This window comes from Heterocephalus glaber, unplaced genomic scaffold (assembly GCF_053883595.1).
Source record: "Heterocephalus glaber isolate CG9 unplaced genomic scaffold, H.glaber_assembly_v1.0 deba00001472, whole genome shotgun sequence".
NCBI classification, from domain to species: domain Eukaryota; kingdom Metazoa; phylum Chordata; class Mammalia; order Rodentia; family Bathyergidae; genus Heterocephalus; species Heterocephalus glaber.
In genome coordinates this window covers 64,639,332-64,661,507 of record NW_028258315.1, presented here as the reverse complement: position 1 = coordinate 64,661,507, position 22,176 = coordinate 64,639,332, and the positions used below count along the sequence as shown (strand labels likewise).

The following is a 22,176-nucleotide window of genomic DNA, read 5'->3' as shown; positions in this document are numbered from 1 at the left end:
CATAAATCAATAGCTTTCCTCTACATGAATGACAGACTCACTGAGAGAGAAATAGAACAAACAATTCCTTTCACAATAGCATCCTAAAGACTGAAATACCTAGGAATCAACCTAACGAAAGAAATCAAAGACCTCTTCTCTGAAAACTATAGCACTCTGAAAAGAGAGATTGAAGATGATATCAGAAAATGGACAGACATGCCCCGCTCCTGGGTAGGAAGGATTAATATAGTGAAAATGGCCATACTTCCAAAACTGCTACATAAATTCAATGCAATTCCAGTTGAGATCCCAGCAGCATACTTCATGGACCTTGAGAAAACAATCCAAAAATTCATTTGGAACAAGAAGAGACCCAGAATAGGAAAAGCAATTCTAGGTAACAGAGACATGGCAGGAGGTATCACAATCCCTAACCTGCAACTATACTACAAAGCTGCTGTGTTAAAAAACAGCATGGTACTGGCAAAGAAACAGACCTGAGGACCAGTGGAACAGATTAGAAGATGCAGAAACAACGCCAGACACACTCAGTTACCTCATCTGTGACAAAGGAGCCAAACACCCCCACTGGAGGAAAGATAGCCTCTTTAATAAATGGTGATGCAAAAATTGGGTTTCAACTTGCAAAGATTAAAACTAGACCTATATCTCTCACCATGCACTAAACTAAAATAGAAATGGATTAAAGATCTAAATATTAAAATAGAAACTCTGAACTGGTTGGAACAGAGGTTAGGTAGAACTCTTGAAGCATTGGTGTAGGAAAAGATTTTATGAACAAAACCTCAGTTGCCTGTGAAGTAGCACAAACAATCAACAAATGGGATCTCTTCTTATTAAAAAGCTTCTGCACAGCAAGAGAAGCCACTAACAGTGTGAAGAGACAACCCACAATGTGGGAAAAAAATCTTCACCTGCTTTTCTTCAGACAAAGGTCTGCTATCTTGAATCTATAAAGAACTTAAAAAGATCAGACTTCCCAAATTTAAAGACCCAATCTGAAAATGGTCATCTGGAATGAACAGACATTTCTCAGACAAGGAAATAGAAATAGCAAATAAATACATGAAAAAATATGCAACATCACTGGTCATTTGAGAGATGCAAATGAAAACAGTGCTGAGATTTCACCTCAGCCCAGAAAGAATGGCTGCTATCATGAAATCAACCAATAACAAATGCTGGCGGGGCTGTGGGGGGAAAGAGGAATACTGCTCTACTGCTGGTAGAAGTGTAAACTGGTGCAACCACTGTGGAAATCAGTATGGAGATACCTCAAAGAACTAGGACTGGAAGTCCCATTTGACCCAGCTATTCCCCTGCTGGGGATCTTCCCCAAAGAATTAAAAGAATCATACCACACATATATCTCCACCCATGTTCATAGCAGCACAATTTGTGGTAGCTAAAACTTGGAAACAGCCCAAATGCCCATCAACTGGAGACTGGATCAAGAAAATGTTGTTTTTTAATAAAATGGAATACTACTCAGCCATAAAAAATGAGAAATTAGAGACATTTATAGCTACGTGGATGCACACTGAGGCGATACTCTTAAGTGAAATAAATAGAACACACATGTATAAATACTGAATAGTTTCTCTGATGTGAGAAACTGAAAGTGTAAATGGTGACTAAAATGTATGATAGGTAATGTGAAATAGGAAGAAAAGGAGCAAAGGGGAAGGAAGTGGGAGGGCTAGGGGAAAGGAAAGAAGGGAATGGGATTAATATGAGAAATGGAAAAATAGGAACAAAATCTTTGTAAATAGGGAGGAATGGAGGGGTTGAAGGGAGGGCTGGGCAAGGGTGAAAGATGGGAACCAAGAGAGATTATATAAAGGTGCAAATTTCCAATGATGAATGTCATTATATTGTATACCTAAAATGTACCAATTATTAGAATGAATAGATTAGATAATTAGATAATGCAAAATAGGAAGAAAAAGTCCAAAGGGGTAGGGGTAGTGGGAGGGGCAGGGGAAAGTAAAGAAGGAAAAGGAAAATTGCTGAGAAATGGAAAAAATGGAAATAAAGTCTTTGTAAATAGGGAAGGGTGGAGGGGGCGAAGGGAGGGCTAGGAATGGGGAAAAAATACCAACCAAGATGCAGCATGTAAAGGTACAAGTTCCCAGTGAGAAATGTAATTGTGTTGTATACCTAAAATGTGCCAATAAAAGAATTTAAGAAAAAAAGGAATAATAATACAAAGAAAGAGATTTAATAGAGAGCACCGTCCTGAGGAAGACTTCCAAAACAAACAAAAGCTTTGTCATCATATTTGAATCTAGTCATATCAGGAATGCTGGTTGATGGACTCCAAATAGTTCACTGGAACTGTGAATTATTGTAGACAGGTTTGTTCTTGGGGCCCCAGAAGGTTCATTGGTATTTGTGAATCATTTTAGATGAATTTGTCCTTGATACAAATAGTGATGCACTAAGGTTTCTAGAGACTCTTCCCTAGCCCAATAAAAGGCTTTTACTGCCCTTTTCAGTGACATGAAGTTAAAGACATAAATGCTGTCCTGTATGAGAAGCAGGACAACTCTTGTAGGAGGTGTTTCAGAAGTCTAGAGATTGTTTCTGAGGTTTCTTTGAAACATCAGATTTGGATAACCCTTGACATAGAGGCTATAAGTCGTGGTGTTATCTGTCTTAAGGGTGGGGGACAGCTGGGCAGATGATGGACCTCAGAACTTCAGGGTCCTGGGACCAGAGGCTAACATGTCCTGAAGGGCATCTGCCCTCAGTATCATGCTGCACTGAGTTATGCATTGACACCCCCCAAATATGTGACTTCCCCAAAGTAAGTGATGTGATATCCTTATTTTGTACCCACTGAATAACACATTCTTGACTATAATAATACAGTTAGTCCTTTCCCTGCCCTTCCTGTGAGATGGGACATGTGTTGGGCTTGTCTGACTCCCTTCTGTTGGAGATTCTCCCACAGTCATCCTCCCTCATGCTTCCCCTCTCTTGTTGAGTACTCTGCCTGTCCCTTAATAGGGGAAGGTTTCTTTATCCTGTGAATTTTCATGGTACTTCCCGTCTTTAGGCTTGGATTAGAACTGTTTGCAAACAAGTCTTGTCTCAGCTAAAGAAAAATTATAACCATCCCACAAAGCAAAATGATGTCAGATTCACCTTTGTAAACACCAAATGAGTATTTGTTGAATGTCTGAATGAAGATTAACACCTATGTAAGAAGGCTGCGGTGCCCATGACACTTTTAAAGAATTACACATCACAAAATTCAGGTGTTTCAGTCTTGTACTACTGAGAAACAGGCCACCCTCTGCTTAATGATGTAAAACAATAGCTATTTTATCATTCTTATTGATTCGATGGTTGAGTGATTTGAACAGGGCTCAATGAGGGTGGCTGCTCTACATGCTGGGGCTCAGCTGGGTGCTGGACAATCTGTGTCCAGTCATCTTCATTCACTCAGTTGCCACCTTGGCAGGGATGGCTCAATTGGATCTGGCACCACCAGCTTGGGAATCTCTTCATGCAGAGGGTATTAGCCTGTCTTCCTTGGTGAGTGAAGTGGCATGGTCATGTTGCAGAAGAGTACATGAGCTGGAAGAGATTTTGTAGCCATCTTTGGAAAATACAGTCTGTAATATTGGGTAAATGATTAATGAGTGACACCAACAGTGATTGTTACTGAGTACCAGAGGCTCTTGGGGAAAATGTCTGGAGGAGAGGATACTTGGATTCACCTTGGACTTGATCAGGGATGGGGGAGAAGTGAGAGGGATCCCAGGCAAGGTTCATAAGTAGGAATGAGCAGCTTTGTTTGGTGACAAGGAAATGGACAGGTCTAGAATAAGTGGCTGCTTTAAAAGCTTAGTGTGTCTCTTAAATTAGATTTCAAATTTTTGAGAGCATTTGATATTGTATTTACCCATGAGAAAGATAAGGGTTTTAAAATTTTCTAAGTTGTTTAATTAAAACTCATAGTTCATCTTAAATTTGTACAAAGTTCACATTTAATGGCCAGTTAGTAAAGGAAAATTGGCTTACCGAACTAGAACAGGGAGAAAGTAGGAGGAGGTATGATAAATAGTTTTTGTTCTTCTATTATTTACTGGCAGAGATTCTGGAAATACATTTGTTCATAATATTTTTGCTATGATTTCTGACACCATTAACAGTTCCCTGGGATTATCAGTAAACCATAACATGATACCATGCACAAACTTATTCTGATCATGAATATCATAATTTGGGTGGGGATACTACCTATGGTGAGATTCTACCAGATAGCCTATAAAAATATATAGTCAGGACTGACAGTATATACATTCATATAGTATATAGTCAGTCCTGAGCATTGGTGATCAGTCAGTGTTAGTTGAATTCAAAATGACGATACAAACGCTAAAGAAACAAAATGAATGGAGCCTTCATTGAGAGTGTTCATTTGCCAACATTTCGACCCTTTCCTGCCACAAAAGAGCCCAATGTCTGTATTTTATTATTCAGTTAGAATCTCATGTTATCTAGTAAACCCCCAAACTCTGGGAAATATAATAAATGGTATCTATTAAGTGGTTTAATAAAGTTTTATGGATAAGTATGGCACAATTTCTTTTAGCTTAAAGATGTTTAAAGTAGCCAAGGTTAAAAAAGAGAGAAGACTTGAAAAGAAAAGCAGTACAGATGTGTTAGATATATACATTGAAAGGAAGTAATAGTGTAGCAAAGAAAATAAAGCTTTAGGTGAATGTTTATTAAAATGTTTATACATATGTTGTGCATTGACTATCCCCACATCATCTGTCTACTGAAAAGCTGCCTTAGCAAGAGCAATTTCAAAATTCATACATGCCTTCCTGTTGGATACATGTCTACTTCATTTCATTTACATCTCAGCAAATGTTTATTGAGTACTCACTTTGTTCCATTCACTGTGCTAAAGACTGAGCATACTGAAAGGAATGTGAGATGGTCCTGTACCCAAAGAGCTCATGTAGTTGGAGGGAAGCTATGTTAGCCAACAAATGCTGTTTACTGCTTCATATGTCATCTCAGAAGGGAGTGCCAGCAAGAGGAGTAAGTCATTCCCAGGGAAAGGAGAGCTTCAAGAAGGGATAATGACAAGAAGTATCTGTGGAGGTGTAGAAAGAGGAGGGCAGAGAAAGAATTGGATGTAGCAGCACGGTGGCTATTGATGTCTTAGTTAAAATCGTAGAAATGGTACAGCAAGGAGAACAGAATAGACTGTAGAGCGAGGAAGTTTTGATGAAATTTTTGAAATTTCAGTGACCTTATTTTTATAACATTCTTGGGGGACCTACTTTACTAAGTTGCAAATCATTCAGAGCAATTGTGCTGTTTTGGTTAGCCCCCAAGCTGAGCAAATAGGCTCAGTGTAGTTTGAGTAACTTGGAAATATTGTGAGGTTAGTGTTTTGACTCTCCTCTTCATTTCTGCCATGGTTTAGGATTTTCACACACCACAAGGTCTAGGGGAAGCTTCTCGGCTTTCTGAATACCCTCTCTTGGATCATGAAGCAGCAGGTCTGCCCTGGGAAGGTCAGGGTCCTTTCTGTACAAGCAGTGAACTCTATGTGCAGCTCACAGAGCCTGCTCTCTCTGCCCTTCCCCTCCTGTGGGCTCACACAGAGAAACAGATGCTTTCCTATGTATCTCAGCATCGAAGTGGCCTTGGCCCATCCCAGCCTGAAGCATCTATTCAGGACCAAATTCTTAAAACCCCAGGGGTCCTGCAGTGATTCTGAGTCCAGGCCCTGAACCTGTCATAAAATGTAATGGACGGTATATTTTTAACTGCTGAGACCAGGGAGTTCATATGACCTATGAAGACTGAAACAACATAATGTTTTTTTCTGTAGTTCTGAAGCATATTATGAAGCATTATGAATCCTTTACTACAAAGACACAAGGTCTTAACCATTTCTGTGTGTGGACCTTGGGAATTGGGAGATTCATATAGATTCTTTCTCAAAAGAATGTTTTTAAGCACGTATGATAGAACATATAGAATTACAAAGAAATTCAATTATATTGAAGTGCAACTATCAAAATATTTTTAAAACCATATTTGTGATATAATAATAAACCTTTTTATTAGCACATTAAATAATGAGATGTGAAATTTTGAAGGATTGGTGAACATGAAAAGATTTCAAAGTCTCTACAACTGTGACGTATGAAAATATCTGAAATTTCTATTGATGACAGACTCTTAGGTCTAATACTACTTTGGTTTGCTGCCAATTTATGGTGAAAGAAAATATTAAATTTTAGTTACAAGTTAATAAAGATGTAAATTTTTTCTCCATCCCAGTTCACAAAGCCCCTGAATGCTTTACCTATGTGAATAGCCTCTACTTTAGGGTATAGTTTTGATTTGCAGTAATAAAATTAAAAGGTCTATTATTTATATGTGACATATAATAATAGATCAACTCTTCAGGGTTGAAGAATTCATTATTAATTTTGTGGATATTTTAAGCCCAAGCCCCTTTTGTCTCCAGATGGACCCTTTGTAATCTTAGCACCTTATATATACTAGACAAAATGTGCTTCATGAGTAGCTCTAAAAGGGTAAAATCAGATAGGAGAAGAGATGGAATGGGGAGAAAAGGAGAGGCAGAGCAAAAGAAAACAAAAGACAGAGAGAGAGAGAGAGAGAGAGAGAGAGAGAGAGAGAGAGAGAGAGAGTCCCTGAGGAGGCCTAGGGCTGATTTGTATTTTTAATCTGCCTCCAGAACCTTAACTTACTATGGGAGACCTAATTCTGGTTTTCTTGAGAATAAATAAAAAGGCTCTTGTATTCTGGCCAGATATGAGGTCTGGGTCACCCCAGGACTTTATCCAGCCTCTCACCTTTTTAAGGATATTTAAACCAACAAATTCAATATGGAATGTATTACATGGTATCTTGCATCCTGTTCCCCAGAAGCTCTGAGATGGGGCTTTTTGCCTGAGATTTATTGGGGAAGTGCTGTCAGAAGTGAGGGAGATGGAATGGGAAAGGGGAAAAGTTGAGTAAAGATGTGGTCTCAGGAAGTCTAGCCTCTGTGGGATCCCATGGGGGGACTTTGGAGTAGAGCTTATTCTGTCCTGCAACAGGAATTTATCTCAGTGCCTCAGCCAGCCAGGAGACTGGGGCACGTGTTAATTTTCTATGCAACATTCCAAATGACAAACTTAGCAGTTTCAAACAACAAACATCTGTTATCTCACAGCCTCTGTGGGTCAGGAGTCTGGGTGCAACCTAGCTGGGTCCCCTGCTCAAAGTCCCAGGAGGCTGCAATCAGGCCATTGGCCAGGTCTTTTCTGAGGCTTGGAGTATTACAGGTTCCTGTGGTAGTTGATGGAATTCAGTTCCTCAAAGCTGTGGAGCCCATGCCAACTTGCCTCTTGCAGGTCAGCAGGAGTCTGTCTCCGTGGCCTCCAGTCTCTTAAGGGGCCACGTAAGCAGACCACCCAGGTCACTTCCTCTTTTACTGACTCAGTTCAACTGATTCAGGTCTTTTTTTTGTTTGTTTTTTGCTTTTTTGTTTTGTTTTGTTTTTTTCTTTTTGGTACTGGGGATCAAACTCAGGATCTTGCGCTTGCAAGGCAGGCGGTGGAACCACTGAGCTAAATCCCCAGCTCTGATTAGGGTCTTTAATTACATCTATACACTCCCTTCAGCTCTGCCGTATAATGTAACATAATTACAAGAGTGATACCCACATATGTCCAGGCCTTTCTACACTCAAAGGGAGGGGATCAGACAAGGGTATGGGTGACTTGGGTCATTTTAGAATTTGCTTATTACAGGGGATTCTCTTGAAGGCATCTCTGGACATAGCTCCTACCCAAGGACAATTCTGAGAAAGCCGAAAGTGTGAACTGTTAATAGCAAATACCTGTAGCAACTAGGAAATGGGCATGCCAGCTGATAAAGGGCATCTGACCAAGGCACTGGCAGTAGCTGTTACATATGGGAGCCTCCTGACATCTGTAACTTTAAAACTAGAAGTCTTAAGTGGATATGGAATGAGCTGCCTCGAGAATCTGATTTCTGCCCTGCAGGCCACCATCCTCAGTTTAGCAGCAGAGACAGGCATGAGGACAACTCATTACACCATACACCATGCCCGCACTGCTGGTCACACAGGCCTAAGTCTGAACAAGAGGAGTTTGTTGCAATGTAGACTCCTGGGACCAGTCAGGGCCTAAATAGGTCACTTTCAAGACCATTTGTGGCCCTCACAACCCTCAGACTCATTTCTTTCCTGGTATCTTAGTTACTTTTCTCATTGCTGAGACAAAATACCAGGTACCTAGAGTTAAAGAAGGAAAGGTGTAGTATAGCTTACAGTTTGTAGAGATTTCAGTCCATAGTTTTGTGGCTCCAAGGCAGGGAAGAATTGTAGAGGAGAAACAACCTATAGCAGGGAAAGCCATAAGGCAACTAGCCTGCCTTCCATCTTTCCCTTTATATTCCATCCAGGCTACAAGCCTGCTGATTGATGCCACCCATACCCAGGGTGGGGTTTCCCATTACTCACACCCAGAGCAACACTAAACCAATCAGTGGACTGATGCGGTCATCACACCCTTAATCCATATTCACACACACTTAATCCACACTCATACACCCTAGATCCAGCCACCTCCGAAAAGCCCTACCTGTAAGTGTGTGAAGCCTTGGGGGGACATCTAGATACAAGCCATAATTCCTGGTAAGAGGATGGGATTCACAGAAGTCCATAGGGCTGAGAGAGGTGTCCTTCTTCTTGGTTCAAAGATTTCTCTGGCCACAGCTTCCCTTTCTGATCCATGCTGCATTCTTAGTGTGTCTTTCTTTGTCTCTTAGAGTCTAGAGTGTAGAATAAAAAAGGATGTTAGCTGTGGTCTTGGTGAACCCCTTTGCTTCTTTGGCCCCTACTTTCTTCATCTCTACAGTGAACATTTTCCAAGTAGTCAGTAGGATATTATCCTTGAGTGCCAGCAGCTGAGGGTAGGATGTTGAGAAATCAGGAGCTCCGCCTTTCCCTACCTCCAACAGCCCCTGTATTATCTATATATTGTGAGTGAGAGAGTGAGCATGTGTGGTGTTTCTGCTGCCATGTTTTTTTTTAACACTCAATTACTGTCTGAGGTCAGTTTCCCAAGGAGCAGAACCTGAGAGAGAGATTGAAGTTCACTCAGTTTATGGAATGAGTGCTCTCTGGATGAGACAAACCAGGGAAGCAAGATGGGGCAGGAGGAGAAACTGAATAAGCATACACTCTAGCTGGAGTCAAACTGATTCATCCCACTCTGGAGCATAAGTTGCACCACAGAGTTGTCCCACCTAGAGATGGAGGGTCAGCTTTTTCTACACCCATGCAGCCAGTCATTGCTGGGGGTGCCCTGGTGGGAAGGGGTGAGGAGTGTAACCCCTAGGTGAGATGGCTCCCATTTGACCAAAGACAGTTCCTTACAGAAGAGGCAGTTGGGTGATGAAGGCAACCAGCATGAGGTGGAAGATGGGAGACATGGGGAACAGCAGCCCTGTAAAGAGCTTGTCCTCATCCTTTCCCACCAAGAGTCAGTTCCTCAGATTGCCTCTGGGATTCTTTTCTTACAGCTGATGTTAAAGATTCATAAAGCTCCTTCCTCTGGTTCTTGAGGTCCTGAGTCCTGGTTCTAAACTGCTGGCCCTCCCTGCCCCTCACCCTGTGGTCTGGCCCCTACCCCTTTTAAGATGGTGGTGATGGTGATGGTGGTGGTGGGACAGCTGGCCTTCTTGAGTCCCAGGAGCTCTCCAAGGTGCTCAATGTCTATTGTGTCTAATATTCACTGACATTGTGTCAGCCCATTTTATGTCTGAGAAAACAAGTTCAGATAGAGTAAGTGAAGAGATCAAGATCACATAGTATGTGAGACAGAGCTGGGACTCCCTCAGCACTAGGGAGTTTCTGATACCAAAGTCCTTGCTTTCCTCTTGACTTGCTGTCCCCATTTCTCAGATGGTAGCTATAAGACCTCCATATTATCATTCTAATCGATAGGATGATGGCTTCCATTCCCATCCCCCATCAACCTGCTGAACTTGTAGTTTTCCTTTCAGGGTCATCGCCTCTCCAAGGACTCTTGATACCCTAACTCCTGTTCCTTTCCTCCTTCCCTCATCAGATTGCTATGGTTTTTGAATGGGCATCTTCTTGTCTGCATTGCTGTTTTTATTTCCCTCTTTCCTGATTGCCTTCTTTCTACCTTTCTGTGCCTTATAACAAAAGAACCAAGTGTTGGCCTGAGGAAACCCCACAGAAGTTCCTCTGGAGGGCCAACCACAATGTCCACTTTTCATACTTCTGCCGCTTACTTACCTCACACACCTGTCATTTGAACCTACCTTGAGTACCTGGCTGCTGCAGCTGCTTTCTGCCCTTCCTGATAGGAGCATGCTCAGTACCATCCAGGAGACATAGTGGGGGGGGCCTCAAGGCAGAACTGAGATCTCCCCTCCCTATACCCACAGTTATTACCCCTGCCCCCACAAATGCTAACACAGAAGCAAACCATTCCTCAAGTATCCAGGTAGATGTTTTATCTTTTAAAAAGAAAAGGCATCTGTGAAAGTTGTGGTTTTCACAGACAAATAGATTCATTCATGCAGATATTTTAGTTGGAGCATAACTGATGTTTCCTTACCCTTCCTGACCAGTAATGATTGCCAAAGGATCATATGTGTCAGATTAATGGTGATATTCATTCATGTAAAGTCATAATTGCATTTAAAGTAATATATAGTCATATTTGAAATCTCTAATCTTGTTGAGAAACTTTCAGAACAAGATATACTGATTTACAACACTTATTTCCTGTTCTCATGACAGGATCTAGAATTCTTTGAGTTCAACTGTTTTTGGAGCTTTGACTGTCAGGTCAGTGTTTATAACTGAACTCATACAAAGGTAGAGCTTTGTCCCTTCTTTTCCCAATGTACATCCTGTCTTGGAAGACAATTGTTATCAGTAGTGCTTTTCATAAAGTTTTGCTTAAAATTATTTTGAGAGTTTTCTCCCTTGGTTTTAATTTTGCCTGGTTACTTTCTAGTTTATAGGACTGTAAATAAAACCATGTTTGGCCTCAGTTTATTTTCTTGTAAAATGGGAGACAGATTCTTGCAACACGCACAGTTTGTAATAAAGATTTGCTTAATAATAGGACAGTTTTGACTTTCTTATAAAATTTATTGTAAAAATTACAGTAAAGATACCAGTAGCCACTATTTATTGTTCCCCTACAGTATGCTAGTACATTATGTAATTATAAATGTTACATCTTTCACTGTGTCCTGTATGTCTCTTAGGTTCATTTTTGAATTTTCTGTCCTTTTCCCTCTCCATGCCTTGATATGAATATTTCCTGTTGAGTTGCCTTTTGGGTCACGGGTTCTTCTGCTGTGTCCAGTTTCCAGCTAAATATAAGCTCCCATCTTCTCAGAACCTTATTTTCTGCCTTCTGCTTCGTTTCTCAGGCTCGTAGCCCTGGGCTACTGTGCAATCACCAGATACTTTTAGGGTAAATGTGTTTTTAATATGCTTTTTTCTCTTTGGGAACTTGGCTCCTCAAGTCCTGGCTACTTTAGTAGCTTTGAGCTCTAAATTTTGTTTCCACAGATTTCTAAGTTTGCCAGAAACTCAAAAACTTGACATTTTATATTTTTTCTTACTGCCATTTAGGAGTTTGAACCCAGGGCCTTTGCTATATCCCCACTGGTCCCCCCTCCCTTGCCCCAGTGAAATACGTTTTTGAGCCAGAGTCTTGTTAAGTTGCCCGAGCTGAACTCAAATTTGTGGTCCTCCTACATACATCAGCCTTTCAGCATGCTGGAAAAACGACCTTTTAGCCACCACTTCATGTTCAGTTTCACAGCCTCCCATCCCACACTGCTCATAGATCTGGAAACACATCAAGGCAAAAGTACTAATAAATGTTGCAGTCACCTCCATGTTCTTTTCTTCTCTTTGGGACTCTTGCCTCTGAAGTCTTGTTGTCTCTATGATAGTTTCTTGATACTTTTAAACAGGTGTGTGCACATGCATTCATGTGTTTGTATATCCACCTCTTCTAGTTGTCAGTGGGAGGGTAGATATTTAGTAAGTTACTCTGTTATTACTGGAAATGTAAAGCCCTCCATTTGCTTTTAAAAGAATCCTCAGGCTTATGAGAATTTTAAAATAGCCTATAACATTTTAACTGCCATTCTAATTAGAGTCATGTGTTGTGAAACATGGGGCTGGATAGTTTCATCATTGTGCGAACACCATAAATTATGCTCACTCAGGCTAAGATGGCTATAATGTCACTGGACAGTACACTCTTATGGGGCCTCTATCATATGATGTGCTGAGGGAAATGTCATGCAGTGCATGACTGTATTATGGTCATAGAGGTCATGGAAATGGTATCCTACTTTTTGATATTTCCTTTATCTAGGAGTGTCTGCAAGGGCATCATAGGTAGAAGTGGCGAGAGAGGTTACAAAATTACAGGTGAGAAAGGGGACAGAAGGATCATATCTTTGGAAAAAATACTGAATGTCTTTAAAACACACTTAGAGTATTTTTCTCAAAGCAATTATCTAGTTTAATGGTAACTGCTTATTTGCTATCTTTCTGTGATTTTTGCACATGTAAAGTGAGGCCAACCCTTCCTATTTTCATTTCACTTGCCACTGTCACTACTGGTGACTGAGGATGAGACAAACTCTTTATTTTTTGGTGAAGAAAAGCAGTGATGCATAGGTTTCTAAGTCACATGGCTAGGCAGTGAGTACCATGGTGTTCAGGTCCAACTCACTTGGGGCTATAAGCATGAGGGGTAGAATCAAGTTATTCCAGGTGTTCCTCCCAAACAGTAATATATATCTTCCTTTGACCACATAGATGGGCCCTCCTTTCTCTATTCAACTGCTGTGTCCTGACTCAGGACTGCATTGTCTTTCCCTAAACCCCTTTAGCAGCCTCCTCTCCCTAGTCCTACTCTCATCAATCTACTTCCATGCTACAGCTAGAGGGATCTTTCTAGATCTCAGCCTCTAGTATCAGATTAACCCCCTCCCGTTTCTCCCCAGTTTTTAGAATGACATTTGCATGATCTGGAAAGCCACCTGGGACCTGGTTTCTGTTTATCCTCCTCTCCCCCATTCCTGCCCAACACCCTGACCTTCTCACCTCTGGGAGTCATATGCTGTCCACCAGACACCCCATCCCCTCTGCACACTGCTGTACCAGCTGGGCCTCACACCTGCTCTCTGGCTCATGTCCTTCTGTCTTACATCTCAGCCCAGGGGTGCCTCCTTTGGGAAGGCTGCCAGTCCCGTATGAATCAGATCTCCTTGCTTTGAGTCCCTAGAGTCTCCTCTGCACTGGTGCACATGAATGGCATTGTCATTGCTTGCCTGTTTCCCCTGAGACTAATAACTGACTGATAGTCTTTCATGTATGACCAGCACATTGCCTGGCATAAAGTAAGCACCCAATAAATTTCAAATGCAGCATATGTTAAGTTCCCTATAAACCCTCAGCCACTGCCAACTCTGCTACCAGTCTGGGTGTTCTCTGCAGGGGATCCTTCAATTTTCAGAGCAAAAGACAGACACCTGTAGAATTTTAGCAAGAAAAGGTAGGTTCTAGCCTTTATTCAATAAGTGGGTTTTCAATTTTAGAAGTGTCAGTTTGTAGTGGTAACTTTTTTTAGCAGTAAAATTTTAGCAACTATAGTCTGTGCCAGAGCCTTAGGCTTCCCTCTCTGCTGAGTTCCTCCGCTTAATTGCTGTGCTGAGCAGAGGGAAGCTGTGCTTCCAAAAACGAGAAGGAAATCACTAAATGGTGCTGCTACTTTTCCTCTGCTGCCCTCAGGAAGACAGCACAGTATGGGAAGGAGGGTGTCCTTTGGGGTTGTTGGCCTGTTTCTGATCACTTTGCCCTCCTCTGCTTCCACCCACGGCTCAGTGTGGTTTGAGTTCCTGTCTGCCCCAAGTTACTGGGACATGTAATAAAAAGCTGCTTTCCAAACTCCTTAATTAAAACAGGTTCATGCAATCATTGCCAGAAAACGTATCCACAACCCTCAAGGTGCAAATGCATTGCTTATCCAAAATAGGCTTCGACATGACTAAGGTTTCCCTCCTCAGTGGTTATGGTTTGCTGGCCACACATTTACAAATAGCCCTCCCTTTCAGCCGCCTGTATTTGCTAGTTATTTGTCACTCATTCACCTCCATTCCCATATATGAAACATTCCTCTCCCCCTTTCCTCTATATGCTCTTAGGTAAACAAGCAGTATTTTAGGGTGGTGACAAAACCTAAAGTGCTTGGAATGATTTTTAAATAGTATTTTATGGACAGCAAGGAAAGTGTTACTGCTGATTCCAAGAATAAGTCTGGTCGCACTGCTTTACCAGCTTTAAGGTGGAGGACAATTTATTTGAACTTCTCCATAAAATGGGGGTGATAGACATGAAGGAGTTAAGTGTAAATCCTTGAGATAGCCTTAAAAAGTGCAATTTATTTGTAAACATGTTGGAACTTTGTTCATTCACTGATTCGTTCTTCTCCACACCATCAACAAACTTTAAGTTCTGGTTAGAAGAGTCAACAGGCAAGGACAATCTGGATCCCAGGCATGTGCCTTGCTCCTGAAAAGGACAAGGATCCTAAATGTTTTTCCTAAAATCTGGAGTTTCAGAGAGTTTTCTGGAAGTAATATGTCCAAAGGTTCCTCCATCACTTCCCCCGGTAGGTCCCATATTTTACTTATGCAAAATAATTGAATCTACCTCTGAGCGAATGCTTGGCTGAACACAAATATAGATTGTCTGCTGATCACTCAGGTACTCACCCATGAAGTCACTTGTGGCCCTTTTTCCCATTCCTCATATCCCACAGTTCAGCAGCTACAATGTGGCCACATCTGCCACCTGTCCCATGTCCCCTGGCTTTGCCCTCCCATTTCCTGTCCTGGGATGCTGCTAGAGACTTTAACCTGCCCTCTGGTATCTCTGAGTGTGTTCTACTCAGCACATGCTCTGAGGAAATACAAGATTCCATGCCCAATAATTTGGGCCCACCCCCTATTCTTAGAGGCAATTACAGTAAAATCAGAAATAAACAAGACAGAGTAAAATCCTCTTTCACTTTGTTTAACTTTATTTCCCTCAGCTTATTGTAGACTTTTTTTTTTTTAACCATTGTCCCAGGGAACTGAAGTTCCTAGAACCCCCTCGGAGAATGCTGCTACAATTGGCTTGTTAAAGTTAACTTGAGCCCAAACGTTGGTCACTGTGTGCATTTCAAAAGGAGATGGTATGGACATAGCTCATCTCCAGAATGTGTGCTGGGTGAAGAGGGCAAAGGCAATGTAGGCTGAGGCTTTGCTTACCTGTGTGTGTATATGCTGGACAAAGACCCACTTCCCCAAAAATGGCAGGAGTGTCTGCCTGTAGGGAAGAGGGCTGGGTGTCTCTGAGAGGTGGAAGCAAACTCTTTATGTCTCCCAGGACACAAAAAGCTTTCTACTGTTTTGACCAAAACACTACTCTACTCCTAGGGCCTCCTGAATTCACACAGAGAATAGCTTGAGCTCCTGGGCTCTGTACTCATGGCCCAGAGCTTGCCTTTTGCTGCCCCCATCCCCCAGCCTCTCTTGTTTCCCAACAAGGCCATTCCCACTCTCTTGTGCCTCCTCCACCCCACATCGCTCTCTGTGATGGATATAGGGGCAGAGGGGACTTGGTTATTGGTGCTGCTTTCCTTTGCCACCTCTCATATAGCAGAGCATGTTGGCCGTGGATATGGCACTACCTCCCAGCTTTTGCCTCTAACTCTCAGCTGTGAGATCTTGGGGCCCAGAGTCCTCTGAAGGCAGTGACACTGTGTGTAAAGGCCAGGAACTCCAGGGTTAAAGATGAGACTTGAAATCTTTACTGGCCCTGTGACCTGGGAAACCTAGTCTTGTGGCTTTCCTTTCCTTTTCTGTGCAGTGGAGAATAATACACCTTAGCTCACAGGGCTTGGGCATGTTGCTCATCTCTCTAGAATACCTGGCACGGGCTGGCATCTTGTAAGTGTTTAGGGCATATGTGCCGTCTTCTCTTCCCTTCCTCTCTTTTCTCCCTGTGACTTCCAGCCTGCCATTCTTTTGGGTCCTGAAGTCTTTGAGTTTCAGAGGAAAGAACACAAAATCTGAAGTCAAACTTTCATCCCTGACTCCATGAATGACTAACCCTTGGGGGGATGCTGAGCCACCCAGTGTTTTTTGGTTCCCGGCTCTAATACAAAATCTGTAATCTCAGTGCACAAGAGCTTTGATCATCAAAGCACCATGGATGCAAAGGGTTAGCAGTGAGTGCAGATTCTCTCCCACCCTGCAACTGGCTTCTAAGAATTTTTGGAAGATGAAGAAAATAATGTCTTCCATATGCTCAAGTGAAGATGATTTAGCACTATGCAAAGTAGAATAAAGAAGCCTCACCATTAGCAGAATGACCCAGAGACAAGCTGATAATGGCCCTAGGCCTCACTTACCTCATCTGAAGTATGAAAGCAGTAAAGCTCCGCCACAAACTGGTTGTGAGGATGCAAAAGAGAAGTCATGCAGAAGACCTTTGTAAGCTGTGAAACACTTCACAACTGTCAGCTACATCCGTGGTTAACTTGCCTGTTTATTGTTACAGCGGAGGGTGCAGGATGTCATCAGCCCCATCGTGTTTGAAGCTGCCTACAGCCTTGGAACACATGTGACTGGTGAGGAGGAGAGAGAGCTGCCAGCTCTGACACCAGTTCTACGCTGGAAGAAGGGACAAAAGATTGCCCAAAAGAATCTGGTGAGAACCTAAAAGCTAAAAACTGGGGTTCATGGTGGTAGGCACATGAGGCAGAAATAATGATCTAGAGTAATGCTCAGGGTTCACCCCTGCCCTTTCTTGATCTATAAAATGAGGAAATAAATGATCTTGTTTTCTCTTAACTGCTATAGGATCTAAACATATTGAGACCATTCTCAGGCTATTAGGGATACTAGAAAATTGTAATTCCTTTGAGGTCATAAACTGATCCTCAAACTTGTTTTCTGTTCCTAAACTATTTCTAGAGCTTAGATTGGTACACAGTAGTTCCTCAGTGACTGCTTTATTGGTAGGGGGGTAAGTGAAGTAAAGAAGGAAAAGCTGCAGCTTACTGAGTTGGTGGCTGAATTAAATATACCTGACCCAAGTGTCTCTGGAAGCCAGACCACTGGGGCAGGTACAGGTGGGAACCCATCCTGCTCCATATTCAGCAGATTCTGGTTTGTATGCTGTGTAGGAGCTTTGGAATGATGTTGGGTGCAGGGCATGTAAGTAGGGATGAGCTTATGAACTGATTCTGTGCTGGAGCAGTTCCAACCTATCTGCCCTGAGCCATCTATGAGAGGTGCAGTGCCCAGATCAGGAAAAACTGCTTTTTGGCTGCACCAAACTTTGTCAAGGTAGGGACAAAGCTGAGGAACCACCTGCTGGCCCCACTCTCATGGTTCTTCAGCCTGCTGTGAACAGAGAGGAAAACTAGCAAATCAGTGAGCTGCAGATGAAGATGTAAATAGAGTCACAGGGAAGGGTTTGGGATTTGAAATGTCCATTCAGGTGTTTAAATAGGTAGTGAGGTTTTTACCAAGGCATCTCTGTTTTCTCCCAAAGTGTCTCTGACACTGCCTTTGCTTGAGTTCCCTAGAAACAGAGTCTGAGATGCGGATTTGGGAGTACATGGTCTCATGAGGCCAAACTCTGCGGGAAACTGGTAAAGGAAGGGTAAGAGGCTACACAAGTATATGGTCTCAGCTAAGGTCTAGATAGGGGAGAGTGGAGCATAAATGACAGCAAGGTTGTCCTCTCCTTGAGACATGAAGGCTGGCCTCTGTATCCCCATATTGGTCAGCTGTTGGCTGGCCATGGGTGAGGAAGAGGAGGCTGTGTAGCCCTCCCTGAAGAGAGGTTCCTTTAGCTGAGGGTAGTTCTCTGGTGGAGGATGCAGATGGGCTGGGGAAAGGCTGGCAGTTGTCAGTTCCCATTGCACTTGTAGACACGAAATACTGCCTTTGTGATGATGCTTTTGATTTAAACATGAGCTTTTTTATCTTAAGGAACTTAATTCTTTCTCATTGTATTTTTTATTAGTACATAGTGATTACATTCATCATAGGGAGTTGGTATATGTACATAAAATATCTTTATTTTACATCCACTTCCCCCTCTCCTCTTGGTCCCATTTCAAAGCACAAAGCAGTCTTCCTGGAAAACAGTCCCCCCTTCAGGTCATAGATACTTGGAGCCTCTGTAGTAATCCTTCCAGGGACATTACCTGAGATGCACTCCAACGAAACAAGAGTGACAACTAGAAGGACTGAGGCTATGGAATCCGAGAAACCATGGCACCCAGAAATGTAATGAGAAGAAATCCCAGGATGATAACTGTGGAAGTCTATAAAATTTATCCGATGTAGAACAGGACATCAATGAACTTGCAGAAGAATGAAGCCAAACAATAGATAGAATGACGAGGAAGTGGCAAATATTCATAACATAGTATATTTTGAATATTTGTATTTATGGATAAGAAAAAATAAAGGCAGTCAAAAATTCCTGGAATCACAAGTTTGAGCCCAGCCTAGGGAACTTACAGAGATCCTGTCTAAAAATTTAAAAAAAAATTACCTAGGGATATAGTTCAATGGAAAGGTGCTGAGTTCAATTCTCAGTACACCAAACCAAACAACTAACTCTTGGAAAAATAGAAATATGGTCACTTTCTCATGGTTCAAATATAAGGCAAATTAAAATGTGGGATTTTGAGCAAGTAGAAGAATGTAAGGAAGTAAAGGAACTTGATAGAAGAATATTCTCTCATAAGTGGAAGTTAAATATTCCTGGCTTTTCATTTTGTCTCAGTAGATAGAGAAGAATATATAAGCACTGCATTTGTCTTGGCTCCACTGTGAAAAATAGTCGTGTAGTCATAATAGCACTATTTATGGTTTTCATTCTTTACCATTAAGCCAAAACAGAGATATAGTGATAGTATAAAATACAAATGTCATCAAATTTGAATGTATAGAGGTAAAAGAATGACAGCAGTTCTCTTAATGCTTCAGTCTTTCAAATTGGTGAGTCAAGTGATAGTCCAAAACTTGAAACAGGAAGTAGCTTTTTATTATTAAAGTTGCAGAGGTCACCAGTAGAACAGTGTTTCTTAAAGTGTGGTTCATGAACCAGCAACATCAGCCTCTCTTGGGAACTTGTGAGAAATGACAATTATTGGGCCACCAAGTCAGAAATTCATGGGGTGGGCCCTGGCAATCTGTGTTTTAACAAGCTGACTAGTGATTTTGATGCAACTAAAGTTTGAAAACCACTTCAATAGACACCTAGAAGTGGTGATTTGCCTGACAAAACAGGAAGAAGGAAGGGGATCATTGTGTGAGTAGATAAATTCTTGTCTCTCAAGGCAGGAATTCAGTAAGATGTGTAAATCTAGTAAATCAAGGAATATTTTCTTATATCATCATGTTTTTGAGAGCTATGGAAATAATCACTGAAGAAACATAAACAGACATGTGTAACAGTGGTTTCCCCTTGAGAGAAGGACTCAGTACGGGAGGTGTGCAGTGTGTGTGTGGGGGTGGTGGTGGTATTTTTTTAACCATGTGATTCTTTGGTGGAAAGTAAAATAAAAGAAAAATATTGGTGTTAGATTGGGAAGATTGTCCAGCAGCCTAAGAAAAATACTGGAAGAGCAATTCTTGCTTACTCTTCTTTTCCTGATTATGAATAAAAAGGAAGATAATTTAATGATATCCCTCCATGTGTCTTCCAGATGTTGGCTCAGTTTGAGGGGAGGAAGAATTGAGAGCTAGGCCCACTCCAGGAAGCAAAGCTGGTTTAAACCAGAACTCAAGGGCAGCTGTACCACCTCAAGCCCATTTAGTACATGAATCCCTCCTCTTTGGTCCATCTCTGCTGCTAGCCCCTCCTTCAGGCCAGGTTACTTTCATTTGTCAACTAGACCGGGCTACTTGCCTGCAAACCACCCCACTGGTTTTGTCTGGATGAGGTCCACAGGCTCTTGCCTGATGGATGGGGCTGCTGCCTCTCCAGAATTGTTCAGTCTCACGTCCCACTCACGTACTGCAGGCCAGCTGCCTTCAAACTTACCAAGCCTTTTCTTGCCATGAGCCCTTTGCACATGCTGATATCTCTTCTGTAAAGCTCTTCATTCTGGTTTCCTAATGGGCAGTTTTTCATTTTTTAGGTTTCAACCTAAATGTTACCTCCCCAGAGAACCATCTCTTTTCTACTCTATGTTCTCTGCCTTAGCTGCCTACTAGATTCCCTTATGACAACATTCATAGTTTATTATTTTTGCCAGTTGTTTTATCTCTCTCTCTCTCTCGCTCTCTCTCTCTCTCTCTCTCTCTCTCTTCCTAGAAAAGAAGCCCAGGGAGAGCCAAGGTTTATTTTATCTTATTTACTATTGATCTCCAATACCTAACATAGTAAATGGCTTTTAGTAGATGCTCAGTAAATACATCTCAGTTAGAAGAGCCCTTCTGAAGGAACACAGAGCTAGATCATTCTGTAATGGTTCAACATCATATACGAGATTATTCACTGCAGGTTCAGCAAAGATATGTCATTTAAAAATGTGCTCCACAATCCCTCTGGGAGGCTAAGGCAGGAGGGTTGCAAGTTTGAGCCCAGCCTAAGCAATTTAGTGATGAAGCAGAACTCTCACTCAGAAGACAAGAGATGGGATGGGGAGGGCTAGGGCAGGGCAAGAAGTTTGGAATGTTCAGTGTAAAGGCCCTGGGTTTAATTCTTAGCATCATGAAAAAAAGAAACAGTCCTTTTCTTGTCTTCTGAGATGATCTAGGAAATTGTGACTAATAGCAACATTTAAAAAACAAAACATAAGACACAAAAGATCCTAGGATAAAAATCATGGAGTAGGATTTCCAGCCTTAGGAGGGTAGAAGGTCCTTAGAGTCATGTTTATGGTTGATATTAAAAGTTGGAGGTGGTAGAGGAAAATGAAATGTGGCCCATAAGAGTTTATCTAGTCCCAGGAATATTTCAGAAGGACATTGGTCTATGGTCCCTAGTAGCCCAGGGCTTCTGTTTTAGTCTGCTTGCTTTTTCCATAACAAAATACCTGAAACAGAGTAACTTATAAAGAACAGAAGTTTATTTAGCTTAGAATTCTGGAGTCTGAAAAGTCCCAGGAACATAATGCTAGCATCTGCTTGGGGTCTGGTGAGGGCCTTCTTGCTGTATCTTACCATGGTGAAGGACATCACATGGCAGGATAGAGCAAGTCTGCATCAATTCGAGTCTCATAAAGTCACTAATTCCATCAAGGAAGTCCTGACTCTCAGGATGTCTAATCCTAGTTACCTCTTAAAGGCTTTACCTGAAGATACATTAACATGATTTTAGGGATTAATTTTCTGTGTTAGCTTTCATTTACCACAACAGGCATCAGAGATTAGTCAACTGCTTCACAGTTTGGGGGCTTTCAGTCCATGAGCAATTAGCCCTGTTGCTTTGGACCTGTGGTGGGGCACAGAACATCATGGCAAGAACATGTGTTAGAGGAGGCTCCTTCATCTTTTTGGCTAGGAACAAAAAAAAGAAGGGCCTGGTTTCCCAGTGTCCCCTTCGAAGACACCCTCCCCCCCATCCTACATCTCTGAGTAGTCAGTTATCATATGGCTTGAATTGGATCACCTGAAGGGTGTTTTTAGGGAAAGGGGACGGTGCTACAGACTGCCAAGCCATGGATAATCTAAAAGATGACAAGGCAGAAGAACTTAGCCTTTCCAAACTTTCCTGGAGGCATGAAGCAAAATTGGTACAATGTTTGTGTTTAGAGGGAGAAAAATGGAGCTTTTTTTCCTCCCATAATTACAAAACCTAAGAGGACAATTTGTAGACCTTGAGATAGAAGGAATCTTATAGCTTTGATTTAATGAAGTACTTGTCTTTCATTTATTCTTGAGACTGTGATATTCTTGAGAAAGCCACAGTATTTGTATCACCCAATTTGAAATACCAGGCAATGTGCCTTTTCATTCGTTCATTTTGGATAAAGTTGAAGTGGAGCTGAAATTCCTGGG

At 41.9% G+C, this 22,176-nt stretch overlaps 1 protein-coding gene across 2 annotated transcripts in view; it reads left to right on the top strand.

Annotated features, from left to right (window-relative positions):
• The window catches only part of Itga9 (integrin subunit alpha 9), a 388,816-nt gene that overhangs the window by 172,770 nt on the left and 193,870 nt on the right, over positions 1–22,176 (top strand). For both annotated transcript variants that reach the window (XM_004854266.4, XM_087181364.1), the window contains exon 16: positions 16,706–16,855. In XM_004854266.4, the coding sequence (XP_004854323.2) occupies positions 16,706–16,855 (150 nt within the window). The remainder of the gene's footprint in view (positions 1–16,705; positions 16,856–22,176) is intronic.